Source organism: Apaloderma vittatum, unplaced genomic scaffold (assembly GCF_000703405.1).
Source record: "Apaloderma vittatum isolate BGI_N311 unplaced genomic scaffold, ASM70340v1 scaffold5750, whole genome shotgun sequence".
NCBI lineage: Eukaryota > Metazoa > Chordata > Aves > Trogoniformes > Trogonidae > Apaloderma > Apaloderma vittatum.
Window position 1 is genome coordinate 46305 of NW_009692789.1, and position 14170 is coordinate 60474.

At 39.7% G+C, this 14170-nt stretch overlaps 1 protein-coding gene across 1 annotated transcript; it reads right to left on the reverse strand.

The window, feature by feature from the left end:
* Positions 1–4143: 4143 nt before the first annotated feature.
* Positions 4144–13824, reverse strand: ATP6AP2 (ATPase, H+ transporting, lysosomal accessory protein 2). The gene is given in 11 exon segments (XM_009867759.1): positions 4144–5224; positions 6078–6194; positions 7290–7353; positions 7355–7421; positions 7424–7439; positions 9045–9098; positions 9444–9581; positions 9780–9875; positions 11276–11404; positions 13699–13763; positions 13766–13824. Coding segments are annotated over 11 exon segments (993 nt in total). The 5' UTR covers positions 13818–13824; the 3' UTR covers positions 4144–5029.
* Positions 13825–14170: the final 346 nt, after the last annotated feature.

Genomic DNA, 14170 nt, shown 5'->3' on the forward strand with positions numbered 1-14170 from the left:
TTTCATCATATGTTCATGCACTGGAGTATAATTACAGTGGAATTTGACTGCTTTTATAGAAACATTTGGTGCGGCCATGGATTTTGTTTCCATTATGAAACATTCTAAATATTTTATGATGTATATTCATGCCAAGAACTTAGCTATGTATTTTTGGGGATGTCGGGTGACTTCAATGGCATTACTAAATTTGACTGCCAGATTCCTTTAGTGTGAAGCTGTTCTTCAGCAACAGAAGAATTCTTTAAACTCTGAAAGTGCACTGACAAGGTAAGCCCCTATTTAAGGATGGGACTTACATTTTAAAAGCTGTCCTCAACCACTCTTGAGTACAGATGCAATTTGGTATGCCTTTTTCACATATTCTAGAAATGAATTCCTGATAATTTTACTAGACAGGTATCAGAATCCCTAGAGTTCTAGAACACCACCTACCCACTTCTGGTTTTAGATAGCTTTTCAGGAAGACCCATCTTCTGCCTGTCATAGACACCATCTGTGGTGGTTGATTTTCCAGCAGTTCAGGTAGGACTGGAGCAGGCTCTTTGGATGTGTGGCTTCATGCCATCCATCAGAGAATCACGGAATGGTTTGGGCTGGAAGGGACTTTAAAGACAATCTAGTTCTAGTTCCAACCCCTCTGCCATGGGCAGGGACACCTCCCACCAGACCAGGTTGCTCAGAGCCCCATCCAGCCTGGCCTGGAACACTTCCAGGGAGGGGGCTTCCACAACTTCCCTGAGTAATCTGTTTCCAGTATCTCACCACTGTCACAGTAAAGAGTTTATTTTTAATAGCTAATCTAAATTTACTCTGTTTTAAAGTGTTACCACTTGTGCTATCACTATGCTCCCTCATAAACAGTCCCCCTCCAGCTTTCCTGCAGGCCCCCTTCAGGTACTGGGCAGCTGCTATAAGGTCTCTCTGGAGCCTTCTCTTGTCCAGGCTGAACAACCCCAACTCTCTCAGCCTGTCCTCACAGGGAAGGTTCTCCAGCCTGCCTGATCAACTTTGTGGCCTCCTCTGGACCCACTCCAACAGATCCATTTCAAAAATAAAAATAAAATACAAGCTGAAGGACTCAAATCTGCCACTGAAGCAGGAGACTGCAGTCATCTGCAGCAAGACCAAAGAGTTGTCCAGGAGTGGTCCCAGTTGAGAGACCTGCTGGGGTCGGTGGTTGGACCCATGCATGGAGAACGCAGCAAGGGTTTGGTGGCAGTGGTGCCAGGATCTGTGCTGGCTCTGCACAACGGGAGCTGTTGGAGTCTCTGCTCTCCAATCCATGACACGCCACACACCAGCTCTGCTCCTGCAGGGGTACAGCTTCCGTGTACGCTTGTGAGCTTTAGCTCATTTCTCTTCCACTCTTCATACCATGAGCTGCAGAAGCCTTTTATAGTTTAGTGTCTTCAGGTAAGTGTAGTTGCTCCGTAGCAACATCTTGCATGAGTGGCAGAACAGGACAGAAACAAGCTTCTGCATTTCCCATTTATTCTAGTTTTTTTCATTCTGACAGGTTTGAAATCCTCTAGTTTCACTTCCATCTTCCTTTACCTGCCTCCTTTTCTGTTTTGCAGTACTTGTGTGGATGCCCTCTCCCCGTCTACAAAGATGAAAATTCTTAAGAATACAGTTCAGAGCCTGCAGAAGAGAAAATTATAAAAAAAAAAAAGCAGTAGAGTCCTCAACCCTTACTTGAGCACAAAATTTAATTTTTTTCTGAAGAACATTTGTGAATTTTAGCTCAAAAAAAATTGCATCATTACAGGATTCAAAATGTCATTTGGCATGGTGGCAATGGTTTTCGTTCTGAGAGAGATACTCATCTCCTTCCACTAAACTCTGGCAGTTTTGTTGTTGCCACCATGAAGGCTGACCAGCAAGCACTTACAAGGTGGCTCGTTTGCGTTTCAACATGGTTTCTTCATTTCCACTTCCTTTTTTTATTTTTTTTTTCCCCTTTAGACTTGAACATAACATTTGCACATTTCAGATCTGCTTTAGGCTTCTCTTGCCTGTGTGTTGCAACACAAGTGCAGTGGCTGAAAGAACTCTGTAAAGTTGAGACATACACAAAGCCTAGATTATACCTCCCCTTGTGCCGAATTTAGACTTTGGGGGAATTATCCAGAAAAAAAAACCAGCAGGCTAGAAAAAAAAACCACCATACTGACTCTTAAAAAGCACCCTTTTCTTTACAGGTTATTTTGTTGCTTAGATTGAAGAGATAAAAGCAATGCTCAGGCTCCAATTCTGACTTGGAATTTTGTCCTTTTTCAGAACTGTCAGCACTGCACCCCACTCTTGGTACTCCGCAGTCCAAATACTGGACAACAGGTCTGGCGTGGACCCAATCAAACACATCTCATCTTTTTTACCAGAGGCCAAGCTCCTCAAGGAAAAACTCTCTTTAGAGACCAGATCATCCACCGCCTGCAGCACTTGCAGCCCAAGTTGTACAGACAGTGCTATAAGTGAGCCTTTACCTGGCCTGGCTGAAAGTTGCTGCTGAGTATTGCATAATGACTCTCCTGCCCATCTGAGGTCAAGCAGACATGAATTTTATGTGCAAAAAGGCTGTAATTGCCCGTTTGATTACCAGTGAAGGACAGTACTGTTGTACAGTATAACACGTCTTGCTTACCTAGCTCAAACTAAAACACAGTGGCTTTAGAGGGGTTCAAAAAGCAGCTTGCGCTGCACAAAACAACCAGTATTTAAGAACTAGCACACACTAGTGTCAAAAGCACCTTTAGTACCAGCTAGGGGCCTGCAGCCATGAGAATGAATGAAGGTGGTACTAACATGAGATGCAGGAATTCAAGTATGTCCTTCAAATACTCCTAAACTAGCTTTAAAAAGTGAAATTAGAGCCTAGACCAGGAGCAAGCAGCTGGAACAGAGCTGACTGCATGAACATCTCAACAGGAGGTCCTGCATTAAAACAAACTCTATACTGCCACTTTCAGACCAACTACAATACAGCTACCTGGGTATGCCTGGGTATGCCTGGGACATTAAAGACTTAAAATTACACAGTCACTTTAAACAACTAGCTCCTCTAAAACTCTGCACCAGTATCCAAAGCGGACTATTCAGCTGATTAAACCTCTGAATTAAGTAAACTAGGAATGCATTAATTGAATATAAAACAGTCAGAAGCTCAAGTGGAAGTAAATCACCCTAAAGTCTATAGCATAACTAATTTTTACTTTGTTTAAAATGAAGAACCCACAACCCAGATAGCCTTACCTTGCAACATGTTTTTATGCTTTTTTTTTTTTTTAGCCCTCCTTAAAAGGCCTCACTGAAATAGGGGGCTGCTTAGCTCAGTGGTTTGAGCCCAGTGCTGGCAACAATGACAACATCTAGGTCGTGGGTTCGATTCCCACTTGGTCCCCATGTGTTGCCTGGTCTAGTCGAGAGGTGGTGTCCCTGCCCATGACAGGGAGGCTGGATTAAAATGATCTCTAAGGTCCCTTCCACCCTAGGCCATTCTATGATTCTATGAAATACTCTGCACAGAGTTGCAACTTGAGTTCTTATTGCTGATAAAAGCAGGTGAGCTCTCTGAAACTTTCTGATGCTACAGCACCCAGCTTATCAGAATCACCACATAGTGTATTTTTACCCCAGAGACATTGTTCTGCCATGTGACAGAACCTCTCCGAGAGGTACTTCAGAAAAAGTCTGACAGAATAATGCTTCCCATTTACTTCAGATGAATTACAGCAGCTTTACACTTGTGGCAGGGCTGAGCTCCTCATTTCTAAGGGTCACAGAGCACATTTTGTGATCACCCTACATTGTAGCAAAGATGTTGCAATCGACCACAAGGTTCATAGAAGTCTCAGAAACCGAGCTAAAGGAATAAGGGAATCATTACGAAAAGACTTACTTAAGTGTAAATCAGTAATTAGAAATTTCAAAGAGTAATTTGAAATACCAGGGAACATACCACAGCATTATTTTTTAACCAGTATTTGAATATTTTAAAACTCTTAGTATTGTTTAGGACAAGCAGAATCCCATAACGGGGCTTTCTCCATCTCAGTTGCTTTGTGCCTATGACAGCTGAAAACAGCAAACACCAAACAGAAGTAGCCACACCTATGAAGCAACAAAGAATAAATGCATTCAAGAACAACTGTTCTTTGTTTTATTGAATGGCTGAAGCAGGACTATAATCCAGGTATATTTAAATCAAGTGTTGGTCCACTTCATCAACAAAAAGAATTGATTTTTTTTTTATAATAACATCAACACAAATGGAAGGAATATGAAGCATCATAATAGGAATTTTCAGCTGTACGTGACATTAGACCATGAACAGACTGGTGCTACTTCAATATTTATAGATTCTCCACTGTATAGACCAGCCACACTAGTGTTATTTACCTCCAAATCATTGAAGTTCTAGGTACAGGATCGTACTGTCTACAGCTCACATCTGAGCCATCAACGTGAGATCGAAATGCCATTTGTGCCACTAGAATTGTAGTCTTGTAGAAATATTTCTATATTTTACTAAATAATAATTACTATCCTCTCTGAAGTTACATATAGCCATTATAAATATTTACATCAAACATTTACAACTGGTTCATAATATACAACACAACAATTTAGCTATAATTTCTAATCTTCCAGTGTAAAAGTTTCAAACAACATGTTGCTATCATAATTTCAGTTCTGTTTTGCACACAGTCACAGGCAGTACAGGGCATTTCAAAAAACTCATGTTACGTGATAAAAAAATGGAATGATGTTACTTTAATAACAACTACTTTGGGGATTGTTTTTTTTTTATCTTTTTTCTTTTAAACAAGCAGATTTCAATTTCTAACTCCCATGTGGTGCTACCACTAACATTTAAAATAGGCTTGAGAGGGAAAAAAACCCAAACAACTTAGAAATAAATACACCCTTAAAAAATTCCACAATTAACCATGTCATATTATTCGTTTTCCACACAGTTTAAAGGAGACTTTACTCTTCATTTTCTTGCGCTGAAATACAGTGTGGTTCAATCCATTCTTATCTTCTGATTTGTCATCCTATAAATAATGCTGTCATACCCAGGATCCATGTTCCAGAGGTTGTAGGAGATAACTATCACAGCTAAAGCAAGACCTATCATCATCCACAGAATAATGTTGAAGATTACAGAGTAGTTGTAGTTATATGGATAGGCGAGGTTATACGGATTTTCCGTTTCGCTCTGCAGTAAAGAAAATGAATATTACTTTTAAGTTAGCTTGCACACAACACACATCCTGACTACACGGAAAAATCCGAGCGATCTGAATAGGAGATGAATTTCCGTCTAGACGGTTCTGATGCCAAGGCACAAATACAAAAGCGATTACGTGACTGACATCAACCGAATCCAAAGGAATGGGCTGACAGGAGCCTCGCGAACTTCAGCGAGGACAAACGCAAAGCCCTGCGCCTGGGAGACGACAGTCCCACGCGACAGCATGGGCTGGGGACCCAGCAGCTGGACCAAGAGGGACCTGGAGGTCCTGTTGGGCAAGGTGAACATTATGGTGATGCAGGGCCATTGCATCCTGGGCTGATCTGGGGTGTGGGCAGCAAATCGAGAATAATTTCTTTTACACACACCTCCCACCAGGAGGCAGAACTCACATGCACTATGGTACCTGGGAGAAAATGGCAGAAATACAAAAATCTAAGAAAACCTGAAGGAAAAAGTGTTCACCATGAAAGTGGGCAAGACTTTGAAAGATGCTGTGCAGAGAGACTGTTGGACTTCTGACCACAGCCCTTTCAGAAACCTGGCTGGCGAAGGACCTGAGCAGCCCGACCTAACTCCTAAATTAATCCCGCTTTGAGCAGTGGGTTGGACTAAATGACTTCCAGAGGACTTCTTCAAACTAAATTACTATATCATTAAGTGAAGATCAAGACAAGTAAGCTGACCTCTTCACACCCACACCTAAATCAGTCAGTATTCTACTCCTTAAAAAAAAAAAAGTTATGCTCAAGTGAAGAAATGATGCAGTTTGGATCACTTTTGATAAATGAGATATAGAAAAATATGCATCTACTACCTCTGAAGACTGGAGAATGGAGCGAGTCTTCCTCATGAGGGGAGAATTAAATGTCTTTACCGCTACCACTTCTACTACTGCATTCCCACTATACAGGTTAAACATCTCATCTGCAAACTGGAAAAGCAAAAGCGATTTAGTTTAAAACTTACACTGTGGCCAGGAATTAAGAGTTTTGTTAGAAAGGTGTACTAAACCATAGGAGGTCACCTTCACAAAAAAGAAGCCTATGTAAAGTTGTAAAAATTTAGCATTTTTTAAATTTAAAATTTAGATTTTAATTTTTTTTTTAAATTATTTTAGAATTCCACTTAGAAAGTGCCAACTTTCACCTGGTTTACAACATCTCTTTAAAATCCCTCAAGCAATTCAGCAGACTGTAGCCTATGACTGCTTTCTGGTCTGAAGCTCATTCTTTCATTGCTTCTACAAAAGGCCCATTACCATGTAGTTTCCCAAAAATATTTATATTCTCAACCTTCCACTGGGAAACTATAAATTTGAATATTTTCATCTGGTCCAAAGACTAGTCTGGTCTAGTATTTAAATATATTTGCTTATCTGCAAAGAGGCTGAAGAATAATGTTTAGAGAAATCAGTTACTTGGCTTAGCAAATTCATGGTTTTGCATTTTTCCATCACGCTTTAGAAACTCTCAAAAGTGACTAATCTTAATCATTAGATAAAATCTTTATTATGTAAGACCTGTTAAAAAATTACTTTCTTGAGCACACTGATAGATGAACAGCAGTCATTTCAGAGGCTTAGAAATTTAGATTTATACAGCTTTGTGAGCAAGGGGAAACTAACCACTGTACCCTGGGATAAAGATATTTCCACGTTTCTGACAACCAGTTTTTGTGAGATATACTGGTAGTCTTAAATGCAAGATATTTATTTAGAAAAAACAAACATATCAAGTCATGTTGATCTATGGTTTCAATATATTCCTACTCCTTTACGCGAAGTATCCACCACATTGTAGAATCATGTCAAGGATTTCCAGAGAGACAAATTTTAACATTCAATTTTATAACCAAACAACTGCATTTTAAAAACCCAAACAACAGAACTGATCACAAGTCAAGCCATCGTTAATGAAGTGGCAATTCAAAGCAGAAGATAGTTAACAAACTATCTCCCTTGAAGTTAACATAAAGAATTATTTCCTTAGTATTCCTGTGAGTTTTGTTCACTGGGTAGAAAGTATACCTTTTGCAAAGAGTCTACAAGAATCTGCAACGCGTCCTTGAACTGCTGAGAATCTTCCCCATATCGTTTTCCAACCTCTTCCAAACCAGCCAGTTCCAGAGAATACAGGTCTGGAGAGTGATCTTTGGCCAAGTGCTTGTGTCGAGACAGCTTTGGCACACCAGTGAGGGAAGAATAACAATTAATTCATACACAGGTTACTTGAAAAACCCCATTTCACAAAATCAGTTTGCTGATTTTCAACATTTTCAACAGCCATATTCCATATTGATTAGGAAGTGGAACTTCTTGCCAACTTAATTAATGTCCACAACTGCTTCTTTTCTTATTACACAGAAGAAAGCTGATGATCATCATGTAGCATCTATTCCTAACACAAGGTTATATACATGTAATGCAGAGCTAAAGAAACATTATACTTATTCACATCAGAACCATTTTTCTGTAATTAGCAGGGGCCGCTTAACTCAGTGGGTTGAGCGCGATGCTGACAACAATGACAACACCGAGGTCACGGGTTCAATTCCCGCTTGGTCTCCATGTGTTGCCTGGTCTAGTCAAGAGGTGGCGTCCCTGCCCATGACAGGGAGGTTGAATTAGATGATCTCTAAGGTCCCTTCCAACCTAGGCCATTCTATGATTCTATGATTCTTATTTCCATAAAAACAAAACTTGGAAAAAAACAAGAATACATAACTACCATACCTGGATACTACTATTCCTTCCACTGAAGCTGGCCCTTGCAGAACTGAGTAAGTTACTTCTGCCTTGCTCTTACTCACATACAGAAGTAGTTTACTTGAGGACTACCATCCTATTATCATAAAGTCCAAACAACATAACCCAAATTATCTCAAAGGACAGTACTGATATTCTTGCTCTTCTGCACATGTGAAGCTGCAGCACTGACATTTGTCTGCATAAGAGCACAGTCTCTGAAAAGCAAGGAATTTCATCTGTTCCTATCTTCCCATCTACTTTAACTAAAATGTTTCTAGTCTGCAAGACAAAACCAAGTTGTTCTACCTCATTTCCTCAAGAGTTCCATTTCTCTTTGCCAGCCCTTCACCTAATGTAAACCTCCAAGTTTTTTCAGGACTGATTCTTTCACTTTAAGTAGCCAAGGACTGCAGCTTAAAGGACAAAAAAAAAAAAACCAAACACCCAAACCCCAAAAATATAAACCCTACCCAAACCCCCAAAACAAACCCTAAACCACAGCAACAAGACAGTAGCTTCTTAGTAAAAAGATGGTAAGAAGCATTTTGCTTAAAAAGATCAGAATTAGAAGCTTACCCCTCCATTGGAATACTTCTATCGCCCCCACTATTCACGCTACAAAAGTCATTCCAGTCTTTTTCAGATAAAATGTTACAGTGATATTTTGAAGTAAGAGGGTGAGCAGGGTAAAGAACATTTTCTTAACTACCATTATACCTCTCAAGTAAGAAAACAGGGAAAGCCTGAGCAAATTCTTCATTGAGTACTTCCTGTGTCTACGGTATGGAGAAGTAGCAGCTCAGAATTCCCCCGCTTCTTAAGAAACTACAGATGATTAAGTTTTCTTTCGTGAGTGACAGGGCTGATACAAATAGCTTGAGAATGTATTATTTAAACTAATGCAAACAACTCATGACACACTTGAATGGGTATCACTCATTGCCAAATGTCCTGGCTACGGCTTCTCTGCCTTTAAATGAAATCTCTGAAGCTTGTGACATAGGTTGGGAAAGTGTTTCAAAAGAAAAATCTTACCAAGCTTGCAATATCATGTAGGACTTGTAGTTCTGACAGGAAAAGCAAGTCAACCTGGGAGAAGAGGCAGGAACAAAGAGACAGGTATTTCCTTTTCAAAACCAAAGTTAGGGAAGTCTCAACTTTCCTGCAATTCTCACTATTTTGTAACAGATTATGTTTCTTATAGCATCAGAACATGCTAGAAGGAAATTGCACTTCCAGTAAAGTCACTTTAAAAAGAACTTAAAACTCACTTCTCGGAATTCAGTTAGAAAAAACAAGAGTGGGCTCTCCTGGGCAAAGCAAAAAGGGGGGGAAGGGGGAAAGGAAAAAACAATAAAAGAAAAGCACAAGCTAACTAACTAACAAGACTAGGAAAAAAAACTGTAAAAGTTGCCACTGATTGAAGTTTTTTACCTCATTGTTTCTACTGAGGGAGTTGAGAGGCAGGGAGCTGAGAATGGAGTTCTCCTGGAATAAGCGGTTTCGCAGTTGGCGCAGCGTGACAGAAAGATCTTCAAATACAGAGTTTGCCTTGCCCACCATGTACACCCTCTGCAGGAATAGCCAGTGTTTAATAAAAACAGAGGTTAGTTTTTACTTCTTCCATTCACACATTAACAATCAGTCATACCTGCAATCTCTCTCCAGCACAAAATATTTCACATAACCAATTGGTTTTGCTCCAGCCACACACATGGAAAGACGTGTCCCGTGTAAAACATTGGGAATCAGAACAGAAGCAACACTTACTTCCTCGCTGGGGGCCAGCTGCAAGACCACAGGAGTTTCCTCAGAGAACAAAGTATGAATAGCGTTGGCAACACTGTCCAGGCTGAAAGGAACAGCCTGGAAGAGAAAGTCCAGTTAGATTTTTGGATAAAACAGAACCTATGATACAAAAGGAGGTAATGCGCTTAACTACAGAAGCCTGGAAAACTCGGACAGCTTCTTTTTGATCAAGGAGTATGAATATTTCCGAAGTGATAATAACAAAAATAGGAGCCAATGTGCAAAGCAAACCACCAACAGCGTATCTATGAACAGAAAATTTATTTGTACATCTGGCAGACACAATATGTTTAAGAACTCCAAGGGGCCATGATTGTGTAATTAAGAGCCTTACTTAAGCTAAGAGTATAGCCTTGCTTATCAGTAAAACAACATCACAAATATAGAAGCATACAAAAGGAGAAACCAATCTTAGGGCAATAAGCTGAAAAACAACTTATTTGAAAAGGGCCTGTGGGTTCATGCTGGACAAACAATAGCTCAACTTGAAGAGCTGGTCCAATAGTGCAGCAAAATGAATTAAACCAGACAACGTATTTATAAAGGAGCATTGAGGTAACACTGTATAGTTAACGATATTTTGTAAGTTACTGTGTTCCGTTAAGATGTATATGGACAAAATGATACAGCAAGAGAAAAGGCAAGGTATATAAATTTAAAACCAGGAAATTCTATGTGAACACAATAAAACTTTTTTTTTTTTTACTGTAAGGGTGGTCAAACACTGGTCTATGTTGCCCAAAGAGGTTCTGGAGTCTCCATCTGTGAAGATACAAAGCCTTGACTGGATACAGTTCTGGACAGCCTGCTCCAGCCGACCCTGCTTGTTCAGAGAGGTTTGACTAGATGATTTCAAGAATTCCCTTCCAATGTAAATGATTCTGTGATGCTGTGACAAGTGTGAGAAAAGAGTCTCAGCAAATATAGACAGTGACAGGCAAACCAAAAGTTGTTGTTTTCTCTCTGGTAGAGTATAATCTAATTGTGTCTCTCAAAGTGTTGTATTTCACAGACAAGTGCTTGAGCAAAACTCAAAGACTGCTCAAAGGGTGATACAGTGCATCAAGGAATCAATATCATAAAACTCACACACACTCAGCTGAAGAAAAGTTAAAAATTCTAACTATGAATCAATAAGTTAATGTGGGAAGCAGTGAATTCTCTGCCTCTTGGTACAAATATACTAAAACTAAATGCCTTTCAAGAACATGCTTTGGAGAACAAGTTACTGAACTCAGAAACAGCCCTGGGTGATGTTAAAGGCCTCTCGCCACGTATAGGAGTCTGACTGGATTATTTATCTGTACAGCCTGATCCATCATTCCAGAGGGGTAAGTGAACTTCAGGTGAAGTAAGAAATAACTGAACATCAAGGGCTACAGTAGAGAGTCATGTCCTTCTTATTAGATCACAAGAATCACTGAAATTGCATGACAGGTCCAAACGTGGATACTCACATTCTCAATAGGGTAAGAAATCCCTTTCACAGGCAACGTCAGCTTGTCTACTCCTTTCACTGTTACCAGCACAGTAGCTCGTGGTCTGTGAAACAGATCACCCACTGCAAGCCCAGGCCAGGGAAGGTCCTAAAAAATAAAAAAAAAAAAAGTAAAAATAAAGTAAATTAAAGTAAAAAAAAAAAAAGTAAAAATAAAGTAAAAATAAAAACCCCTTATATTTCACCGAGAGAAAGAGAGGAGCCCTCCTGATCATTACAGCAAAAAAGCTTACTATCTTGACAGTGTCTCTGTTCAGGATAGCCTATTGGAAGTGTCATGGAGAAGCAAGTTAACATTTACAATGTTTTCATCTTGAATAATGTTGTTTCAAGTTAACCATGAAGAAACTTATTTAAAAAGCTGCCAGTAACTCCATAGCAAAGTCTCCATAGAGAAACTATTAGATATGTTGGATATATCAAGTTATTTCCCATAATTAAATTAGATATACCATAGTCTGTATTTAATAAGCAAAGCCTGAATTAAAAACAATCCCCCAAAAAACTCTTTTGCAAAACAGCATGGTAACAGGTTTAGACACATTAAAACACTAACATCTTAATATTTTCAATACCAGAAGGAAACAGGAGGGAAAAGGGGAGTGTCAATTATATGAACAGCCTACTAATCTACAACTTACAAATTTGCAGAGAAACATAACAAGATTCCTTAGTAGTTTACTACAGTTAGGGATTACTAAGAGCACAGTGAAGGCTACCTGGCTGGTAGCTGGTAACATCTATTTGAAATGAATTCTAACAGATTTCTCCATTTGTGTTAAAGACATAACTGCTTGTTTAAGTTTTATGAAACTAATTTTTTTCGATTTTAGAATTAAATGTCATTGGTGTTACATTTTGTTATTACCTCAAAGAAAGAAAAGAAAAACCTTTTCAAGCATCATCACGGACAAAAAGTAAGAGGTTCAGTTCTATCTTGCCTTAACAGTGGAGGAATGTTTTTGAGAATCCCCAGCGTAATGCAGTAAGAAGGCCAAATTCTCTACACTGCATGGTCCTAGACTGTTCCCAAACTACAGTTTTGATGTAAACTGAAAAGCGAGCGTTTGAGCCCTGCAGTACTCTCCTTATTAGGGTTGGAAGCTGCCTACATGATGATCTCTGCCTTAGTGACAATGGTGATAACTTTCAGCATTTAACTGAATACAGTAATTTAAATACTTTCTTTTCTGCCTGCTTCTACGATTTGAAATAATGTTAAAAGAGAACCATTTCTAAAGAATGCTAAAGACCCATCACAGCAAATGAGTTATAAGGTTTGGCAAAAGCCCTGAAGCGAGTATTGAAATACTCTTATTCTACAATAACCACATTATACCTCTGGCTGACCCATATGCCAAAGTTCAGTGTTCAAAGTGGGCCAAAACCCAATGTTTGCTGGGTGTTTTTATATGCAGTGCACACAATGCCATCTGATGTATTGTTTTTTCTTGATAAAATAAAGTATACTTCTTAGGAATACCACTTATAAGAGTTTCTGTAACTAGCTTAACGACCAAAAAAGTGTAATTAATTGACAGCAAGATATTTTTAGACAAATTCTAAAACACGGGCTAAACACACGTACACTCAAGCCAGTTATCAGACCTCTTGCTTAGCTGCAGTATCAAAGAAATGGGAACTGGCTTCCCTAACCAGCACTTGGAGAACATCCTACCTTGTAGCTTTGAGTATCTGGCCACACACAGACACTGCTAGAGACAGTTGGCTACTACGCTTTCACATACTGCTTCAACAGCCACTCAGCCCTGCTGAAACCCAGCAAAAAATTCAGTAGGCAAGATGAAATCAAGCCACAGGCTCCTACTCATGTGCCCCACTTTAAACACCACTAAAACTATGTTTGAAAATCTAATTTGGGAAAATGTGACCACAAATCAGATTTTCAAGTCTTTGGATTACTTCATAACTATTCGTTTTATTTGTTCTTATTCACTACGCTCAGCAAATAAACTTCCTGACCTCTCAAAATGCCTGCCTAGCCGAGACACTTGTCACAGTCTTCCAGGTAAAGTCCTACAGATAGAGCTTGCAGGCAAGAAATGACAGGGGTTTCCACAGATTCCCAGGACAGGGCCATGGGTCAGGGGGATACAGCATGTAGTCGGGTCTCAGAGGAACTGAAGAACATCAAAGTAAAGACTCCTTACGCTTGCTTCTTTCTGCAGCTGATGACTCAAATTAGCCTTTTGCTGCTCATATGACTGATATAGCTCTATGCCTGGAAACCACACTCTGACAAGTCACGCATTCCTCAGGATGATATTTTATATATTCCAGCACGTGACAGGAAGACTTGCATGTTAAGTGAGCAGATTGGTAGATATGGAGGCGCTTCAAAAATCAAGACACGAAACATACATCTTCAACAGAAAAGCCCATGGATAACGCAGCTATGTCTGGGATCCGCTCGCCAGGAATAGGCCAACTTCCGTCTCGAAAAACAACTGACTGAGGTGATCGCAAGATACTAAATTCATCACCGCACACACCTAAAAAACAAACATAAAAAGCTGTCAGAGTTCTTGCAATCTTTCCCTTACAAAACACACAAAAAGAGCATAGTAGGGCTTTCATTCCTTCTTCCTCCCTTTCATGACTATCAGTTTATGTAACGTAAGCAATGAAAACCAATCGTTTTAATGCTCTGGAACACAGAATTCTATAGAGCAAGGACTAAGGATGGACAAATCCACATTAACAAAAGCAGGACAATTATTCAAGCAACAGCACAGTACACTTCTGCGTGCTCACTCGCAGGCTGTGAGCGGGATTACAGTCCAGACCTGGTAAAGTCAGCTCTCAGAAGAGCCAGGCAGACTCCAAAATCCTG